At 41.5% G+C, this 22,101-nt stretch overlaps 1 protein-coding gene across 2 annotated transcripts in view; it reads left to right on the forward strand.

Moving 5' to 3' along the window:
• Positions 1–18,908, forward strand: part of P4ha1 (prolyl 4-hydroxylase subunit alpha 1) — a 55,806-nt gene extending 36,898 nt beyond the window's left edge. Inside the window, exons 10-15 of one of the 2 annotated variants that reach the window (XM_057751448.1) lie at positions 6,820–6,919; positions 10,400–10,453; positions 12,186–12,251; positions 14,293–14,361; positions 14,997–15,093; positions 17,669–18,907. In XM_057751448.1, coding sequence (XP_057607431.1) covers positions 6,820–6,919; positions 10,400–10,453; positions 12,186–12,251; positions 14,293–14,361; positions 14,997–15,093; positions 17,669–17,739 — 457 coding nt within the window. In that variant the 3' untranslated portion in view covers positions 17,740–18,907. Of the gene's footprint in view, positions 1–6,819; positions 6,920–10,399; positions 10,454–12,185; positions 12,252–14,292; positions 14,362–14,996; positions 15,094–17,668 lie in introns of both variants that reach the window. The other variant, XM_057751449.1, reaches the window with a different exon arrangement.
• The last annotated feature ends 3,193 nt before the right edge of the window (positions 18,909–22,101 follow it).

Consider the following 22,101-nt stretch of genomic DNA (forward strand, 5'->3'; position numbering starts at 1 on the left):
GGGTAATTGAGTCTTCTTTCTTTACCTTCCATCTTTGCATAGGAGGACTGTAATTACAGACTTTTTATTACTATTTATTTATTTTTATTTTTTAGCGGAGATGGAACTCGGGTTTTCATGGCATGATCTGAGCTATTTTGCCTGCCCTAAAGATACTACTTTTAATACAAGCTTTTATGTAACAGGAAATTTATGGTGTTGTCAGTTATATAAATATTTTTGTTATAGCTCTGGAATAAGATTTCTCAAATTAATATTTTTTACCTTTAAATTTTTTTTTTTTATTGTTAATTTGTAGGACTAGAAGTTGAACCTAGGCCTCTCGTATGTTCCCAGCGTAAGGTGTAGCTCAGGCTAGCACTGGACTTGTGGTCATCCTGCTTCAGCCTCTTCAGCATCTTCCTGTTGTGCTATGTTCCCAGGTGCCACCATGGTTGACAGTTGATACTTGGAATCAGGTCATTTTTGTTGTTGTTGGCTATTTGAGCATGGTTAATCCCATCTCTGGCACTCAGTAAATGTCACAACTGGAGAAGATGTAGGGACAGCTAGGTTGCTTGTTGTGCCTTGGTAGGTAGGACGAGTCCCCACTAACCTACTACTCTGCCTCCTCTGAGACCACTGAATAGAAGAATGGGATGAAAATGCAAGTTCTGGCGCAGGGAGGGGAAATGGCATGAGATTTCCAAGTATCCTGTGTTTAATTTTTAAAATTCATTAAATTACATTTTATGTGTACATGTGCATGTTTGTGTGCATGTATATGTATGGTCACATACATGCTGCATGTAGTAGTACACAAAAGGAGATCAGGGAACAATTTTTTTTTTTTTTTTTTTTTTTTTTTTTTGAGACAGGGTTTCTCCGTAGCTTTTTGGTTCCTGTCCTGGAACTAGCTCTTGTAGACCAGGCTGGCCTCGAACTCACAGAGATCCGCCTGTCTCTGCCTCCTGAGTGCTGGGATTAAAGGCGTGCGCCACCACTGCCTGGCTCAGGGAACAATTTTTAAGCTGCCATGATGGGACATGTCCTCAGGAATACATTCATTTCTATGAGTTCGAGGCTATCCTGGTCTGCATGTTAAGTTCCAGGATAATCAGGACTACACAAAGCCAAACCAAACCAGGATAGCTTGTAATGCCAGCATTCAGGAGGCTGAGACTAGGGAATCTGAGTTTGAGGCCAGCCTGGTGTACATAGGGGGACCCCCGTCTCAAGACAAAACCTCCCCCATAAAGCTGTTACTGTATTTCAGAGACTTGCACATGGATTTGACATTTTTACAGTCATAAAGCTAGTAAGTATCTTAAGTTCTCCTGATTTGGATGCTTCTAAGAATCATTTCAGTGGAGGAAATGGGAAATGATGTGGTTCTATTATAATCTTAAAAAAATCAAACTTTCATGAATGAAGTGTTTGGGATTACATTTTTGAAAGCTTCTATATATAAAATACACATGATGAAGGAATCCACAGACAAGTATGTAATTGGACTTTTCCCATTTTCATATAACTTCTGTTGAAAGTGATCCACAAGTACTTGTTTTCTTAAAGCTAACTCCTATTCAATATTTCAGACTTTTTAAGTATTCTAGTTTTATTTGAAAAAGGCATAGTCATACTTGAAGTTATACATCCTAAGTGGCAACAGAAGACATATTTATAGCCAGTAGCATTCAATGCCTGAAACTTTGACCAGTTTTTAGCAAGTATGGTATGTTTTAAACTAGTGAAAAACGCACTTTATTTCAATGACTTTATTTTTAAAGAAATGTATCAAAATAAAAATATGCTTTGAAAGACAGACATTAACTGCTAAAGAAACTTCCCACTGAAAATATTAAGCATGCTTTAACAGATAAAATGTTTTACTATTAGAGGAAGAGAGTTTCATGGATATTTGGGAGTACCCTAGTACAGGTCTGAGCCATTGGACATAGTTGTGAAAACCTAAATTTTGAAGTCTAAAATTTTGAAATTATAAATCAACATTTTGTTTCCCTTATAAATTAAAAAGTTTTCATAGAAGAAAATATGTGTTCTGATGTCAGTTAATGTAATAATCCCTTTTGCTCTAGAAACATCTGCATTTTGTAACAACCCGAAAAGGAATTATTTCTAAGTGATCATATCATTTTATGCAAAAGGATAGGTTCCAGAATTCCAGCAGATGGAATTTTCCTTGGCAGAGCACACATGGCAGTTTGCTGTTGTTGAGGGCTGGCCATGGTGGGTACCTGAGTCTCAGCTAACGGGGAGGCTAAGGCAGGATTGCTTGAATCCAAGAATTCAAGGCTAGCCTAGATTTTTATTTATATAACTATATGTAACATTGAGCTGGTAAATCATGTCTTTTTCTGTGAGAACCAAATAGCCCCACCCCCAACAAAACAAAAACTTACCTCTTATTGCTGGCTAGATGACAGTGATGGAATTTAAGTTTTGGTTCGGTTATGCGTTGTGAAAAGACAATTAAGTTGGATAAATTCTGAAGTCAGCTTGCTATAGCACAAATCCTGATCATAAAAGTAAACAATACGCTTAAACTAGGAGAAAAGGTTTTTGATTTTGGTGGCTTATTCTTGGAAACAGTTTTCAGTTTTTCACTCTAAATAATGATTTCTGGCAATTGGTATTTATAATGTTATAAACATAATATGACATTTATGCCTAAAATTAGTTTACCCATATTGCTAAGAAGCAAGTATAAGAATCTAAAACTATTTATATGTAGTGTTTTGCCTGCATGTGTCCCTGCAGGCCAGAAGATGGTACCAAACCTCATTATAGATGGTTGTGAGCCACCACGTGGTTACTGGAAATTGAACTCAGGACATCTGGAAGAGCAGCCAGTGTTCTTAACCTCTGAGCAATTTCTCCAGCCCCCTCTAAAAGTATTTTTATAACATTTAAGCTAATGTGCAGAATTTGGGGGTTTTGTTTGTTTGTTGTTGTTGAGACGGGGTCTCTTTATGTAGTCCTGGCTATTCTAGAACTTGCTGTATAGACCAGACAAGCCCCCAAGCTAACAGAGATCCTCTTTGTTCTCCATCCAGAGTGTTGGACTTAAAAACATGCACCACCACACCCTGCCAGAATGGCATAATTCTGAATGATTTCAGATTGTTTAAAAGTGCCCTAATGTTTAACATCACTGCCCTCTAATGGGTTAAACAGTGGTTTTCAAACAGAGAGAATCAAAGTAGACAGATGCTAACCGCCAAACACTTGAAGAAGAATTATTGGAAATTGGAAATGTTGCTATTGGGAAGCAGTGCTCTAACCTCATTTGTCTTTACAAAGCAACAGTTTATTGACTTTATATTAGCTAATTGTAACATGTTAGTTTTACATCTACATTGTGGTAAGGAGGTGTGACATTACTGACATCTTCCTGTGGAGGTCTGTAACTGTCTCTGAAGTGGCCCCAACTTAGCCCGTCTACCCTCTACAGGCTGTGTAAGGATGCTGCTTCTTCCTCTGCCAACTTCCCTGCAGTGCTTTTAAGATTTGTGTGTTAAAAACCGGGCGGTGGTGGCGCACGCCTTTAATCCCAGCACTCAGGAGGCAGAGGCAGGTGGATCTTTGTGAGTTCGAGGCCAGCCTGGTCTACAAGAGCTAGTTCCAGGACAGGAACCAAAAAGCTACGGAGAAACCCTGTCTCGAAAATCCAAAAAAAAAAAAAAAAAAAAAAAGATTTGTGTGTTAAAAGTCAGGATTATTTCAAATAGAGGAACCTTGTTTTTAGAAAAAGTAGAAACACTAATTGAAAGTTTAAGCCCTGTCATGAATCCAAAAAGAAAGATATTTGACTATTTAATTTTTAGTAGAAGATACAGTGCATATAGAATTACTAGAGCGGGGAGGTGGATGCAGGAGGATTGGGAGCTCAGTTCATAGTGAGTTCAAGGCCAGCCTGGACCACTTAAGATCCTGTGTCAAAACAAAAAGTAATAGACATTGAAAAGTTGGTGGCTGTCAGGCAGGTGGCAGTAGAAGTTGGTTTCTGTCTTTGGGTAGTAAATTTCATGTTATAATAAGCACAGGCTCCCCATTCAAAGCTGGCTTTATGGAACTTTACTAGAACATGTTGAATGACATGGGGTGAAGAATACCAGGCTAACTCCAAGATAAACCAGTTATATTCTTCTTTATCATAAGGGGCAAACTCATGAAACAGGAACGAGAAGTTCAAGCTCAGCTGTGTTGCACAGGAACCACAGAGAGAGAGTCCTGGGCAGCCAGGCATTTTTTTCTCCTGGTATCCAATAGGTCACGCCCTAACCTGATCCCACCTCTTAAAGATCATTGGCTGACAGAGATTTCCCCCATCAGGAACATACCTGCCTTATTTTGAGATTAATCTAAATAAAAAAATTAGGTGCTGGGCATATCTCCTCAGAGTTAAAGTGTTTGCCTACCATATGTAAGGCCCTGGATTTCATCCTCATCACTGCAAAATGAAATATAATAAAAAAAGATAGAAAAATGATACGGGATTTTTTTTCTGAACAGTTAAGTATAGATTTTTGCAAGAATACTGTTAAAACAATGAACTGTAGAATCAAAGCTTAATGAGAAGTGAAGAAAGAAATCTGTCCAGTTGAATGACTGGTCAGAAGCAGAACAAAAGACATACTTGAACTTGAGGTTCCATCCTATTTAAGATCTGAGGTTTAACCTGGGCCTAATATTGGAAGTACAGCTTCCAAATCATAAAATTCACTTTATTTTTGTGTTTAATTTTTTTTAATTTTATTTTTACTTTATTAATATGGATATTTTGTGTGCAAATATGTCGACATAAATGTATGGCATTCCTGGGGCCAGCAGAAGCCAGAGGAAGGCATCAGATAACCTGAAACTGGAGTTACAGACCATTGTGAGCCTGTGAGCCACCATGTGTGTGCTGAGAACCAAACCCAGGTCCTCTGGAAGAGCAACCAATGCTCTTAACTTAGGAGCCATCTCCAGCCTTGTTTTCACTTTTCTCTTCTTTACTTATTTAGTACCTTTTTTTTTTTTTTTTTGGAGACTGGGCTTCTCTGTGTAACAACCCTGGCAATAGCTTTGTAGACCAGGCTGACCTTGAACTCAGAAATCCACCTGCCTCTGCCTCCTGAGTGCTAAAATAAAGGCATGCACCACCACTGCCCAGCATTGCTTTTTCTTTTTAAATTTCCTAAGTTTTGGTTTTTTAGGCAAGGTTTTCTTCTATAGCTCAGGGTGGCTTCAAACTCCGAATGCTGTCTCAGTTTCCAAACCCTGGAATCAAAGAAAGCATCTACTTCAGCCGTAGCTGTCAAATTCACCTTTCTGAAGTGTGTGTTCCAGTTGTTTTAAGTTTTTAGTTGTGTACTTACCATTTAATTCCATTTTTATATAATAACATGCACTAAACATTGATTTCTTTTATAATGTGTCACGTGGAGACCAGAGGTTGATGTCAGGATTCTTTCTCATTCTGTTTTTATTTTTTTTAACTGAAGATCTATTGCTGAACTTGAAATCTACCAGTTTGGCTAGTCTACCTAGCAAGCTTGTCCTGGGATCCAATATCTCTTGAGGACCTGGACACTATCTCCTGAGCCATTTCCCCCAGACTCCTTAAACATTTTTCATGTATTCATGAATGGAGCTATTCATTACCCACCCTACCCCCACTCCATACCACTCCCTAGCAACCAGTAATTACTTTCTCCATTGATTTGCCTATTCTGCATATTTCACATAAGTGGAATCATATAGCATGAGACCCTTTGTATCTAACTTCTTCCACTTAACATGTTTTTTAAGATTTTATGTTACAGCATGCATCCTTGTGTAATTACTATAATGGCAGAATAATTCGTGTTTTTATATATGCCACATTTGTATTGAGTCTGTTCATAAATTGATCAACATTAAGGTTGTTACTTTTTAGCTATTAATAATGTTGCTACGAACATTTCTGTACTTTACGATTTAACTTTTCTTATCTAAATGGGAGTAGAATTGCTGGTGATGTAACCATGTCTGACATTTAGAGGAAGTACTTAATCGTCTTCTACAATGGCTGCACCATTTTATCTTCCTGCCAGCAATATGTATATAAAACTTATTTAAGCAAATAATGCATGAATTTGTTCCCAGTAAGACATCATTGTAGAGCAGCTCCAGACCCTTCGACCTACTCTACTCTAGTTAGTTTCTGTATTTTGTGTAGAAGAAATAATTGTTTCCAGCTTAACATGTGTTTTCCTGAAAGTTCAGGAATTTTCAGTGTAAACAGGCAATGTGCTCCTGCAGTTCCAGCTGCTTAGGAGACTGATGAGGCCTCGTCTCAAGAGAGAGAGAAAGGTAGGGCACAAAGAGGGTTCTCGATACAGGGAATAGCATTAATAGTCTCCCTATATTAATGCAGTGTTCCATAGAAACACAAGGTGTCTATTCCCTAACTGCAGAATGTTTCACTATTAAGAAATTGTATTAGTAAAGATACCGTCAGACAAGAAGATCAAGCGGATGAGCTGAACGTTTATTATCCTGGATGGGTGTGGTGGTGCACACTAGTTATCCTAGTACTAAGGAGACTGAATCTAGGGAAGTTGGAGGTAGAAGTCACCCTGAAGGACGCAGTGGAGCTAGGGGAAAGCTACGGGCTGAGACGGAAGCTTGATGGTAGCACATGGGTCTAGCATGCACAATGTCCTGCGTGCCTTTGATCTCTAACACTGTATTTAAAAAATTGAATGTTCTCTTTGTTGCTTTGAAAATGGCAGGTATTGGGCTTTTATTTAATGAAACAGTAGCCATAAAACTACTATTTTCTTGTCCTAGTGCTTGGCTGTCTGGCTATGAGGACCCTGTGGTATCTAGAATTAATATGAGAATACAAGATCTCACCGGACTAGATGTTTCCACAGCAGAGGAATTACAGGTAAGCTACCAGTTTCTTACAGTTACTTCCACTTCTTCAAGAGGTTCTTCCTGTTGATTTCCTGGCACTGAACAACAGGCTTGTGTAATACCTGAGGACTGTAAGTGACCCTGTAAGTCATAGCTTTCAAAGACCTTAATAATCCACTGCAGAAATTGAAAATGAAAGATATATATTACTATACTTACTAGTAAGCATACTCTGACCTTTCACATTTTCAAATTAATTTATTTTATCATGGTAAAGGCATGTGAATATATATGCTGTGGGTCTTCAGGATTGGACTCCAGTTATCAGGCTTGGTGCAGGCGCCTTTACCCTCGAGCCATCCCACTAGTCCTAATTTTTCTTGATACTTTCTAGACCCATTCTGCTTGTTGAGTGGCTGGGGTAAATTTGGCTTTTTAAAAGGTATTCTTTAAATTGACATATAGTTTGTATGTCATACAGTTTACCTTGGTTTAGGTATATTTACTTGGTTATGACCTCATCACCATGATTTTCAGACATTTCCATCACCCTAGCGAGATACTCAGGTCAATGCCCTGAGCAGTAACTTCCTATTCCACTTCCCAAGCCCCTGGCAACCACTAGCTACTTTGTGCTTCTATGAATATACTTATTCTGGATATTTTATATATAGGATTTACTTATTATGTGGCTTTTATGTCGGGTTTCTTTGACTAAGCATTATGCTGCTAAGAAGCATGGATCCCCACTTTTGGAGTCTCCTTTGAGCTGTCTGCTCATCAGTTGGTTGGTGCATATCTGGGTTACTTCTGCTTTTTTGCTGCTGTGAATAATTCTGCATACAAGTTTTTGTAGGACCAAACATGGGAACTTCTCACGTGTGTTTTGTGAGTGTGTGTACAAATGAGAGTGGACTCGTGTGGCAGCCCTGCACTTAACCTCTGAAGAGCATTCAGGCTGTTTTCCAAAGTGGGTGCGGCAGCAACACGGGACATGCCGAGCTCTTTGCCTTCTTCACACTTCCCTCTTCCAGGGTTAGTGCAGCACAGTGAGCTTGAGCTGCTGTGTCTGGGGTCACGTGCATCTTCCTGACTGATGATACTGAATGTCGTTCACAGGCTTATTGATCGTTTCTATTGTTCTGTTCATTTGTGTTCTTTATATATTCTGGATACTAGTCCCTTACCAGATCAATGACTTGTAGATATTAAATCCTGTTCTGTGACCTGTCTTCACTTCTCAGTGGTGTCCTTTAACACGAGTTTTAATTTATGTGTAGTCCACCTATTTGCATACCCATGAAGAAGTCGGAAGGTGCTGGGCGTCCTCTTTCACTTTCTGCCCTACTCCCTTGAGATGAGGTCACTGAAGCTGGAGCCCACTAGGTTAGGTTGGCTAGCCAGTGAGCCCTAGTGGTCCTCCTGTCCCTGCTGCAGACGCCCACCTTCTCATGCTGGTTCACAGTGTGCACAGCTATGCCTTGTACAAACATGGGTGCCAGGAACCTGAACTCGGGCCTCATATTTATTTATCATGACAATTTAAAACATTAGAAATATGGAGAAACAAAGTGTTGTACTTTTTATTTTAAAAAAAAAAAGTTTGAATGGTACTTGTCACAGTTTCAAAGTGGGCTTCTGTTTTGTGATATGTCATACTTAAATTTGGGTTTTCTCCTTGTACTCTCAGTACTGGGAGATCTCTCTGAGGATAGCTTCTCTTTTTCTCTCATCTGCCATCATGGCATTTCCCAGGCTGCTTGCCTAGAGTCTCTGACAAGAACAGGCACCTCTCTCTTGTTAGCTCCTTCCGCACCTTCATGCTCTGCCTCTGTGCCCTGCTGTCGTCTCCTGTGGACTGCACATAGCTTTATCACTGGACATAAGCAGGCGACACAACCACAGCTGTGCTGTCTATGTGTGACCAGCAGAGTACTCAGTGACAGCCTATGAAAGGGATGTGATTGGTCCTTGGTCCTCATGTGTAGGTTAGCGTAGTAAGTTGTTAAATGCAGAACTAGCAGCGCGGTCTGTGCTTTATGCCGCTGCAGCTAATACAGCACAGCAGCTGAGCTGACGGTCACTGCAGAGCAGGGCACCTGCCTGAGAGCTGCTGAAATTGTCACTCTGTGGCAGTCCTCTTCCTCAGTATTTGTCTGATTTTAAAAACCACTGAGAGGTGTTTTTTCTTCCCTAATCTGTTTACCCTACTTTTAAAACCTTCGAGAATTGTTACTTTTCTCCTTCATAGAGGATCCAGTTTTTTCCTCAACATTAACAGTAACATGCACAGTGTAATAATTTACAGACGGCTTGTTCTTTGTCATGGTAGTGCTCTTAACTGTCTATTTGTGTTGGAGAATAGGGTTAAAAAAACATTCTCATTTTATATTGTGTCCTAAGTTACACCTATGAAGTGGAGTTAGACCAAATGCCTCCTTTACTGGGGTATCCCGGTGACCATCTGAAGTATTAGGACTTACAGCAGGAAGAGTGTGAACCTCTTCCCTTTAACCTAAAATGATTTTTTAAAATTATGTAAAAGAAAACTTACTTTTGTTAAAGTGTGTTGGGCTGGAGAGATGGCTGAGTAATTAAGAGCAGTTGTTGCTCTTCTAGGGAATCAGGGTTCAGTTCCCAGCACCCACATGGTAGCTCACAATCTCCTAAACTCCATTTCTAGAGGATCTGATGCCCCGCTTCTTGCCTTCACAGGTTCCAACACACGTGATGTGTAGTGGTATATTATTTGTATTTTGATAAATCTGTCCTGAAGACCAGAGGCAAAGCTAAAGCCACTACAGAAGTCTCACCTCTACCAAGGCTGGGCGACCATAGACTAAGCAAACTAAGCTTCTCTCTCCCATTTTAGATTCCCTCTAGTTCTGGGATTAAAGGCATGACTCCCCAGAACTGGGATTAAAAGTGTGAGCCACCACCATCGTATTTGTTTCTTCATTGATCTTGTGTAGCCCAGGGTGGCCTTGAACTCAGAGATCCATTTGCCTCTGTCTCCCAAGTCCTGGGATTAAAGGTGTGTGTCATCATAACCTCCAGTGGTTTTAGCTTTACCTCTGGTCTTCAGGCCAGATTTGTTAAAATACAAATACTGCTGGGTGGTGGTGGCGCACGCCTTTAATCCCAGCACTCGGGAAGGCAGAGGCAGGCGGATCTCTGAGTTCGAGGCCAGGCTGGTCTACAAGAGCTAGTTCCAGGACAGGCTCCAAAGCCACAGAGAAACCCTGTCTGGAAAAACCAAACAAAAAAACACCAAATACTATACAGCTATATTTACCCTTTTTTGTCTAAAAATTAAAAAAATAATTTTTAAAGTTTACCTTACAATATAAGAGGTCAAAGTGGAGGTTCTCGGGAATTTGTGTATTAACCTTTTCCCCCTTCTTTTTGATACTAGGGCTTGGACTCAGGACCTCAGCCATGCTATGCAGTCTCTGGACCCTTGAGTGGTAATATTAATAGTTCTTATTCATGTTTTGTTTCTTTCCTTCAGGTAGCAAATTATGGAGTTGGAGGACAGTATGAACCCCATTTTGACTTTGCACGGGTATGTGAAACTATAACTAGTCCATTTACGTTTAGGTATGCCATGTTTAAAGATGTCTTCGCAATGCTTGTTTAAGACAGGTAGACTGGGTGGGGTGCAACTGTAATGAGGATTTCAGTGAGAGGCTAAGCTCCACTCCAGGTTACGGGCCAGCCCAGCTGGGGCAGTACCTAGCCGATAACTGAGCAGTAATTGGGCTATCTCACTGCAGTAGGGACAGGAGCCTGAAGAGAGATGAGATACTGAGGGTGGGGAGATAAGCATGACCTGCTCTGAAACCAGGCCCAGCTGAGGAGAGAGCAGAGGAACTTGGTTAGTTATGGCCAGGAAGAATACCTTTGTTGATTCCGTCCACCTATAAAAACTCATTGCCTACTTGGAAGTTGTGCTAGGAGATCCTGAGAAGTCTGCAGAAAACAACAACAAAACCACTCAAAAAACACATTCCGTTCAATGCATTGGTGAGCCTGGAAGAAGGGGGAAGACTGTTCCCACAGACACACTGGACAGTGGGGATGAGGTGTCCAGCAGCACTGCTGTCCGCACCTGGAGCTCCAGTTACTAGCCTGAGGTTTGCCATAACCCTCTAGTCAGAGTGAATCGTCAGGAAGGGAAAGAGTGGCTTGAAAGGGAGGGGAGCTGTTCTCTGGGACTTTAACTGACGCATAGACGACAAGGATTAAAGTTGCTCAGTTTGGTAATGTTCCTCAGTGTGGCAGGAGCAAGCTATACTCCCTGCAAAAAAAGAAAAACTGAGTCGATAAGGTGCAGCCGAAGACTGTAGCAAGCAGCAGTCAAGACACTGAATACTGTATACTGTATGTGAGAGCCCTAAGCGATAGGGGCAGCAAAAATTTGAAAAATAAGCAAAGGGAAATTCTAAATAGAAAAATGTTAACTTTTAGAAAGATGAGAGATAAGTGATTGAATTGGGCAGTAGGTATGAAACAGAACGCATTGAGAATGAGAGACGAACTGGGAGCAGAGCCAACATTAAAGTGCGTCATTATCAAATCTTCATTTAATCAGGTCTCACCATAATCACTGACCCTCTTAACACTGTGCAGTGTGATTCCACAAGCTCCTCTTCGCTCTTCAGGGTAGAGTGTCCTGGAGCAGCTCCTTTACTGGCTTATCTCAGGTCCCAGTGTGCTTTTTCTAGGGAATCCTGCAAAAATAACACTTTTGTTTCTTCCTCTTAATCCTGATACTAAAACATTTCAGGGTTTTTGGTGATATCAGACCCCCCATTACAAAACTAAAACATACCATTTTGAGATAATCGTTGATTGCTAGAAAGTAGCAAATAAGTCTCTGAGGCCCTTGTGTGTAACTTCCCCACCCTAGGGCTGATGTCCGTATAACTGCAGCACAGTACCAACCAGGAGCGCGCCACAGTGCTCAGTACTGTTTTCACCAGTTCTCATTTCTGAGCTGGCTCTGCACTGTAGTACACGTGACTTAGTGTAACTCCTGTCACGTTCAAGGCATCTCACTATACATCACAAGCTTCCCTGCAGTACTGCTCACCTACTACACAGCCCCTTCCTTCCCCCGTCCTGAATTTCTGCTAACACCGTTATAGAACACACTCAGAAGACAGGTCTGGAGTTTGGAGTAATTGTCCCAAAAGTCTTCAGTGTGAGGGCTGAGCACTTGAGAGGCTAGTTTGGACACAGAACACTGGCCGTATATTTGCAGTGTGTTCTTATGTTTACTGCTTTATCCACAGAAAGATGAGCCGGATGCTTTCAGAGAGCTTGGGACAGGAAATAGAATTGCTACATGGCTGTTCTATGTAAGTTACAGCTACATTTCATGACTCAACTGATTTTTTTTGGTAGGTTATATGAGGTTGATTTGGTATCACTCCTATTGACTACATAGTGCCTTCAAAGCCAACCTGGGTCTCAAAATAGAAAAAGGGCTGGGGGTGTGTCTCTATGATTTGTTTAGCATGCAGGAAGACCTGGGTTTGATTTCTAGCATGTCACAAACAAGGCTTGGGGGTGCATGCTTGCAGTCCTAGTACTTGGAAGGCAGAAGGATCAAGGCCATCCTTGGGTATATAGTATAGTGAGTTTGAGGCCAGCATTGACTATGAAAGCTTGTCTCAAAGTGGAAGGGGTGTTCTTTAAAAATTATTGCCTGGTGGTGGTGTTGCCTGCTTTTAATCCCATCACTCAGGAGACAGAGACAGGTGGATCTCTATGAATTCAAGGCCAGCCTGTTCTACAGAGTGAGTACCAGGACGGCCAGGGCTATACTGAGAAACCCTGTCTTGAAAAACAAAACCAGGGGCTGGAGAGATGGCTCAGAGGTTAAGAGTACTTACTGCTCTTCCAGAGGTCCTAAATTCAATTCCCAGCAACCACGTGGTGGCTCGCAACCATCTGAAATGAAATCTGGTACCCTCTTCTGTTGTGTAGGCACACATGGAATGTTGTATACACAACAAATAAATCTTAAAAAAAAGAAAAAACCAAACAACAAAATTGATAGTTCCAGTACTTGGAGATGTTAAGCATTTTAGAATATGGACTATTTGCATATACACGTTCTCTGCATGTGCACACTTTATAATGTGCAGCTTTACGGCTTTTCACAAACTGAGCATGTCTGCTAATCAGCACCCAGACTAGGACATAGCACAGAACGGGAGAGGGAGAGAGAGAGAACAGTTAAACTCAGGACCTAAAATACGCTAAGCACTCTGCCTCTGAGCTACATGTCCAACTCCAGAATTAATATTTGTTCCATTTCATCCAACTTTTCTGTTATACAACAGATCACCCCCAAATGATTTTTTTTCTTCAGTGGGGGAGAGGGGTCAAACCTATGGTCTCATGCATGTTCTGAATGGTTTTATATAACTGTCATTCATTATTTCCTCCTATAGCAGAGGTATTAACTGGGTTTAACATCACGATGCCTATTGATCTCTCGTGCAGTTGCATTCATTTGTCCAGCACTTGGCTCTTCTGGAAGGCTTAGGCATATGGGTCTTTATTGGCCACCCTACTCACAACTCGTGGTTCTCACAAATCCCCAGTCTCCCAAAAAGAAAATTTTACATGGACATATTTTTACAGCCTGTTTTTAGAAGTCATACAGTGTCCTTTTTCTGTTTTTAAATCACACCTGCCAGGGAAGCACTTCACCTCTGAACCACACCCTCAGTTCTGCCCAGGTTCAGGATGAATGGCATGGGCTTGCACCATTTGAAATGAATTCCAAAGTCACAATCATGTAAAAAGAGCAGGTGGTGGCTGAGGCTATAGCTCAAAGTCTGGGCTGAATCTTGAGCACTGGGAAAAACAAAACATGTAGTTAGGATGTTACTATATTTAGAAAATAAAATTTGCTAGTGGTGTAACCCTTATTTCTAAAATGTGTGGTTTGCTAGGTGGTGGTGGCACATGCCTTTAATCCCAGCACTTGGAAGGCAGAGGCAGGCAGATCTCTGTGAGTTCGAGGCCAGCCTGGTCTACAGAGCTAGTTTCAGGACAGGCTCCAAAGCTACAGAGAAACCCTGTCTCGGAAATGAATGAATGAATAAATAAATAAATAAGTGGTTTAGCAGGGCATGGTGGCACAATGTTTTTAAGTTACTTGTTTTAGAGGTGGCGTATGCATCCCATAGTTGGGCTCTGTTTGGTATTTTCTGCCTGTGGTGGTGTTTAAAACTCTTCACTAGGATGGATTTCCTTGATGCGTGTGCTTTTTCAGTTAATTAAGGTTTGTGTTTTTGTTGTAGGCTACCTTTTTAATAACTATAAATTCTTTAATCTTGTGGTTTTTCATGTAATTTTATCTGAAGGTAATTGTTTCCCTTGCAGATGAGTGATGTGTCTGCCGGAGGAGCCACTGTGTTTCCTGAAGTGGGGGCTAGTGTTTGGCCCAAAAAAGTAAGCTCACTTGGGTTTGTGGGGCTTGGTTTTGTTGGGTATTTTCCTCCTGAAGTAGGGTTGCACCTGCAGTTTGTGGCCCAGGAAATAAGTTACATTTTCTTGTATTTATTATCTTATTGGTCTTTTACTGAATATGTGTGTTAGATCCTGGAGTTACAGACAGTTGTGAGCTGCCGTGTGGGTGCTAGGAACTGAACTTGGGTCCCATGGGCCATCTTTCCAGCCCTGAGTTACATTTGCAGACTACATTCATCTCAAAGTAAAGGTTGGGTGAGGAACAAGTGTAATAACTGAGTTCTAATTCCCAAGATTTGATTTCATATAATTCTCTCTGTATTGCCAGACTGTTCTCACTCTGTAGACCAGGCTGGCCTCAAACTCACAGAGCTCTGCCTGCCTCCACCTTCCAAGTGCTGGGATTAAAGGCGTGCGCCACCATGCCCGACTGAAACACTCTCTTGTCATCCACCCTTATGATAACTCCCATATGATCAAGAAAACACCTCAAAGCCATAGACTCACAGAATTAGTGAACCATATGGGCTACTGTTAAAGGAGCAGGAAATAGAAGTGCTGTGAAAAGTGAAAACCTAGCGTTTTATTTGATGATAATTTTGAATTGTTCTCCACAGGGCACCGCTGTCTTCTGGTATAATCTGTTTGCCAGTGGAGAGGGAGATTACAGTACACGGCATGCAGCCTGTCCCGTGCTAGTTGGAAACAAATGGGGTAAATAGTTCCTGTATTCTCTGCTTAGAAACTTTATAACCTGCACCTTAAAACAAAATGCCTCCTCCCATAATTTGCCATCTGGCTTCACGTTGTATAGGATCCAGCTAAGCCTGTCCCTGATCTGAGTATAAATTTGCATCCCTTAGATTAGATGAGCATTTTGGTGAGATTGTTTTTGAGGATGGGTGCTTTATCACCTAGTTTTCCAGAAGCATTAGATTAGTTGACTCCCAAGTTGAAAAGTTAGAATCTTGCCCTCGAAAGGTCACAGTCTGAGAGCGTGAACTGATGGGTAATCAGAATGTGGCAGAGCGCAGACCAATGCCCGAGAAGGCTTAATTTTTGTTTCCTCAGCACATAACAGTTTTTAGGTATGTTAAGTGCCAGAAAAGATTTGGGCTAAAGCTCAGGCAGCACCTGGCTTCAGTGAAGTATTTAAGAGCACCTCCTCTCAGACCATGCAGGCATAGGATTGCCTCCATTAACAACTAAAATAGGAAACGGAACAAGTTTAATACATACTAATCCAGTGTATACATTACAGTATGTCATGGCCACATGTCAGATGCTCACAATCTACATGTGTCCATTGGTTAGAACCACTGTAAGGAGGCCTGGTCGGAAGACCTTACAATCCCCTCACTGAAAATGATGCTTGGGAATTGCTAGACCACAGTCAGTAAGCACAGGCTAACTGGGAAGGAAACAGCTCTAAAGGCTCTTCTCCATCATGCGAGTGCTCTAAAGCAGCAGCAAAAGGATCTCAAAAGAACGGTACTCAACTTCATTTGAAAAAGAAAAAAACCCAGGATAGCCAAACAATCCTGTACAATAAAAGAACTTCTGGAGGCATCACAATCCCTGACTTCAAACTCTACTACAGAGCTACAGTACTGAAAACAGCCTGGTATTCGCATACGAACAGGCAGGAGGACCAATGGAGCCGAATAGAAGGCCCAGATATCAGTCCACACGTCTTCGAACACTTGCTTTTTGACAGAGAAGCAAAAAATATCGAATGGAAAAAAGAAAGTGGTGCTGGCATAACTGGATATCAACATGTAGAAGATTGAAAATAGCTCCATATCTATCACCATGTACAAAACTCAAGTCCGAATGGATCAAAGACCTCAACGTAAAGCCAGCCACACTGAACCTTATAGAAGAGAAAGTGGGAAGTACACTTGAACGCATTGGCACAGAGAACCACTTCCTAAATATAACCCCAGCAGCACAGACACTGAGAGAAACAATAAATGGGGCCTCCTGAAACTGAAAAGCTTCTGTAAAGCAAAGGGCATGGTCACCAAGACAAAACGACAGCCTACAGAATGGGAAAAGATCTTCACTAACCCCACATCAGAAATTCCATCTTACACCTGAAAGAATGGCCAAGACAAAAAACACTAATGACAACTTATGCTGAAGAGGTTGTGGGGAAAAGGGAACACTTCTGCATTGCTGGTAGGAGTGCAGGCTGGTACAACCCCTTTGGATATCAGTATGGTGATTTCTAAGAAAATTAGGAAACAACCTTCCTCAAGACCCAGTAATACCACTTTTGGGTACATATCCAAAGGTTGTTCAATCGTGCCACAAGGACATGTGCTCAACTATGTTCATAGCAGCTTTGTTTGTCATAGCCAAAACCTGGAAACAACCCAAATGCCCCTCAACCGAAGAATGGATAAGGAAAATGTGGTACATTTACACAATGGAGTACTACACAGCAGAAAAAAATAACGACATCTTGAATTTTGCAGGAAAATGGATGGAGCTAGAAAACATTTTGAGTAAGGTAACCCAGACACAGAAAGACAATGATCACATGTACTCACTCAGGTGGTTTTTAAACATAAAACAAAGAAAGCCATCCTACAAACCACAATCCCAGAGAACTTAGACAACAATGAGGACACTAAGAGACTTATAGATCTAATCTGCATGGGAAGTAGAAAGTAGAAAAAGACAAGATCTCCTGAGTAAATTGGGAGCGTGGAGACCTTGGAGGAGGGTTGAAGTGGGGAGAGGAGAGGCAGGGAGGGGAGCAGAGAAAAATGTAGAGCTCAATAAATATCAATTAAAAATGTATTTAAAAAGAACAGTTATATATATATAACTTCTTTTTAAATACATTTTTAATATGTATAAAATAGCTGTAGTGGTGCATGCCTTTAATCCTAGCACTCAGGAGGTAGAATCGGGCAGATCTTTGAGTTCAAGGATAGCCTGTCTGGTATACAGAGTGGATCCAGAATAGTTAGGGCTACGCAGAAAAGCCCATCTCAAAACCAAAACATTCTGTAACTAAGACAGCCGACTGAGGATGTGATAGCATCAGCTGATCAGAGGACTGTCTGGGTTTCGGAGGCAGTGCTTGGAGTGGGGAGAGCGCCGTCCATCCGTGTTGTTCCGCTTGCAGCTCGTTTCAGCCTCAGCAGGGGTACGCATGGAATCTGATTTCCCAGCACTGTCAAGTTTATCTGGGTTTTAATCTTAAGCTTTAACCCATGCTGAAACTGTTCTAGTTGAGCTTTAGATGAGAAAATTCTCATTTTTTTTCTCCTCACAGTATCCAACAAATGGTTGCATGAACGTGGACAGGAATTCCGAAGGCCATGCACCCTGTCAGAACTGGAATGACAGCCCAGCTCCCCTCGCTCCCCTTGTCCTCTAGTGCACCCGGCACAATCGCTGATAACTTTCAGACGTTTACAGCTGACTAACACTCCATGGTCAACTTGGTCATGAACCTCGTCCCGTGTTTTGTCTGTGGACAATCACTTATTGTATGGGCTTTTTTGTTTTTTAATTAACACTCAGTCACCACATTATGTAAAATTTTATAGTTCATTATCACAGGGTACAGGACATTTAAAATGATGAATCCTAATTCTGTTGTTTAAAAGAGCTTTTTGGTTAGATTAAAAAAAAAACATCCAATTGTAGATTTCAGCGCATCTGCGTAGACGGTGGTCCCAGCGAGGCTGTGCGTGGGGCGCAGGAACCTGTCCTGCGCTGGAGTGTGCGCACTCGTGATAAACTGGGACCCTGGTCTGGGCCCTGAGGGCTCTGCCTCTGTCTATTAGTCCACGTCCCTGTTTCTTATTAAAGAAACTTTTTACCAAATCTCCCTCCTCAACAGTGCTGAATTCAATTGGTTTGAGAAAATTACTTCATTCAAAAAGTTCTGCATGGCAGAGCTGCCCTACAACTACAGTATTCAGACTCAGACTTTTTCTTCAATGACTGATATTGTCCAGAGACTTGCTGTTCCAAGTGCCAGGACCCTGCCTGTGTTCCTACAGCAGGTGGTGGTGTTGGCGTTCTCATCAAATACTGTGCCTTAGGAGACAGGGAGTCCTTGTAATGACGAGTGAGGGAGTTGATTTTAAAAAGAAATCTGTTTTATAAAAAGCCAAAATGTTTTTTCTTTCTGAAACGTGTTATAACAGTGACCTATTTATGATCTTAAATCTTTTTTAAAAAAATGTTTCTGTGTGGTATTTTTCATGTAAAATAACACTGCTCACAGGTATGTTACTCCTTTACTACATAGAGCTACAGTTTAGTATTTGTGGTTAGACTTTTAGTCAATCAAAACATGTTTCTTTGGAGTCTAGCTTGCCTGGCCCACTTCCGACTCTGATGAGACACTAACAAAAAGTGTACTTTCTTCAGACACAGTCATGCTTTGATTGTGAGTTGTTACAAGAATGATACTTACACACTTTCTCTTATTCAAAAGCCTGGTTGTGGTCTCGATGTATATGAGGGAATTTTTTTTCACCCAGGGCTCTGGCTCTTTAATTCTCTGGGAAAGTAGGGATTAAAATGAACTGTTCCATCACAAAGATTTTAGCAAAAAAACAAGTTCAGCACTTTAAACTGATTTTAGATGCTTTAAAAACAGGATGGAGCCGGGTGGTGGTGGCACATGTCTTTTAATCCCAGCACTTGGGAGGCAGAGGCAGGCAGATCTCTGAGTTCGAGGCCAACCTGATCTTCACAGCAAGTTCCAGGACAGGCCCCAAAGCTATAGAGAAACCTTGTCTCGAAAACAAAAACAGGATGTGTATGGTGGTCCACATCTTTGCCTCCCAAGTGCTGGAACCAAAGGCAGAAGGATCTCTAAGTTCAAAAACAGCATGGTCTACATAGTAAGTTCTAGGTCAGCCAGGGCTGCATTGAGAGATCTTACCTCAAAAACAGAACAATTTCTTTTAGGCCAGTGGTATAGTTCAAACATAGAGTAACACATGTGAGCCCTTGGGTCCCATTCCGCTACCAAAACCCCATACTGGTTAACATGGAAGCAACAAGTAAAATAGGGATTTCAAGGCCAGAAAATAGGTTTGTCGTGAAGTGTTAGCAACCAGATGATAAATTAGGAAGACAACAATATATACATCTGTAAGAACTTTATAAGCTATGTATGGCCTGCCCCTGCCTGATGTTCCCATGAGAACATCTGGTGGTTAGAAAGGTGCCCTTGGCGGGAGTGCCGTTTGGGGCCAGTGTCTACTCACCACCTAGAAACCACAGGGTTCATGAGGAAAAGGGGCAAGTAGTTGAAACCAGGAATGGCCCGTACACTCGTGGGGACACTCAGCCTCGCTGCTCCTTTAAGGAAGTCAGCAGTGTTACAGGATTCCTGTCAGGAAAAGAAAGTGTTGTCCAAGATGTGTGAAGACTGTTACGTAAAGGTTCTTCAGAACCTGCGGAATTTCTGTTTCTGGGTAGGAAATGAAGGCAAGAGTTGACGTGTTTATACCCGGGCTCATGACAGGATCATTTGTAGTCACCGTAAAATGGAAGCAACCTAAGTACAGAAATAGATGAGTGGGGGAAAGGTGGCATATACATTAGGAAAATATTCAAGATGAGTGGGGGAAAGGGCATATACATTAGGAAAATATTCAAGCCAGAAAAGGAAATTCCAACACACGCTCAACATGGTTGAAGCTTGGTGAAATAAGCCACACAGATGCTCTCGGCCACTCACGTGATACCTAGAGTAATCGAATGCCGGGGATGTACGTGGTTGTCTGGGGAGAGGAGACCCTTGAGACTTAGTATTTATTGGGTGTTTTGCCAACAATATACCCTTAATGTGATCTAAATATACTCTTTGATTTTAGACTTACTTTGTATACATGAGTGTTTTGCCTGCGTGTATGTATGTGTACCACATGTGAACTTGGTGCCCTCGGAGATCAGGCCAGGCCATCAGACCCCCTAGAACCAGTTGTGGTTGTTTGATAACCATCATGTAGGTGCTGGAGTTGAACTCTGGTCCAAAAAATGTCCTGAAATCTGTCAGCCAAACCATGTCTCCAGCCCCTAAAAACACTCTTAAAGGTAAACGTGCTCAGTGGTTGAGCATGCCCAAGGTCCTGGGTTCATTCCTCCGCCCTCTCCAAAAAAGAAAAGCAGTATCCCATTTTAAATGTTTTACAACTTAACAGTTACGTTTCAGTTCTCTAAGCCCTCCAAATTGAAAGCAAGGGCATCTGTACACCCGTGCTTCTGTTTATAGCAGCAGCATTCGCGGTGACCAAAGGTGGAAGCAACACCTTTGAGTATCTATCTGCAACTGAACGGATGAGCAAAGATAAAAACAGATGGGTTTAAAAATTCATCTGGAATTATAGAGCTCAAGAGAATTGACACTGAAAATTAGCAGAGAATCCCAAAGCAAGACTAAGGGATGAGAACAGCTTTTAAAGAAAAAAAAAAGCCAGGCATGGTACTACACACCTTTAGTTACAACACTCAAGGGAGAGACAGATACAGACTTTGAAGCCAGCCCTGTCTACATAGTGAGAGACGGCTTCGAATTCAAGACAACTTTTACAAAACTGTTTAGCGCTACAGTTTAGAAACAGATACTATATATCTGAGAACAGACCCAGAATGGCCATGAATACACTTGTAAATTCACCAGATCTTAAAGATACTGAAAACTGGTTGAATGAGTGAACTTCGCAGCTTAGAAGAGAGGAAATTAGATTATAAGGCCTTAGCAACACTTGCATAGAACAAGAATATACTTAGTATGGGTGGGGGTGATGGCTCAAGACTGGAGTTTGGAGCCCAGAATCCACATCAATGTCAGGTGGGCATGACAGCCCTCTTGAAAGATGGAGATGGAATCCCCAGAACAATCCAACCATTGGAATCGCCAAGTTCCAGGTCCCTGACTTAACAGCCATCTGGGAATACGCCAGTACCAGTTTCTGGCCTCCACCTGCGCACACCTAGGCACCTGCTCTGTAACATACATGTAAGTGCATAGACATCCCAAAGATCTATATCCACTCAGCACATAGACAAATCTGTCAACACACTGGAAATCTGACATGTCAAATCATTTTTCTAAGGAATCTTCCAGAAGACAAGCTGTGACCTCTAGAATAGAGGTGTGGAATAAATACCAAAGACAGTGACCATGCTATCAAATCTATGGAGTATATCTGCATCCTCAAAGGATTGTCTCAGTGTTTGTGATTATTTTTATTTTTATGAGTTTTTTTATTCTAGATAGGGTTTCTCTGTGTAGTCATGACTGTTCCTGGAACTTGCTCTATAGACCAGGCTGGCCTTGAACTTGAACATCTTCCTGCCTCTACCTCCCTAGTGCTGGGATAATTAAGAATGTTTTTCAGTGTACAGTTCAGGCCAGCCTCACACTCACGATGCCCTTTGGCCCTGGGGCTGATTGTGGGCCTGTACCATCATGTTCAGCTACTGCTGGTGAGTTAAATCTCTGTAGTGTCGTGTTATAGTAGCCTGTTAAAGTACAGAAGACACCCAAAGCCAGTGGAATAGGAAAACCTTAGGAGAATGTTGTTAGAGAAAGAAGTCATTTTCCACCCTACAAAACTAGCTAGAACATACAGTGGAATTTTATTGTACAGTACAGATGAGAAAAGTTGTAATCACCAAGAATCTGTGTATGAGTCCATAGGTTTGAAATGCCCAGACCAAGCAAATCTATACAGA

The sequence above is a fragment of the Chionomys nivalis genome, chromosome 19, assembly GCF_950005125.1.
Source record: "Chionomys nivalis chromosome 19, mChiNiv1.1, whole genome shotgun sequence".
NCBI lineage: Eukaryota > Metazoa > Chordata > Mammalia > Rodentia > Cricetidae > Chionomys > Chionomys nivalis.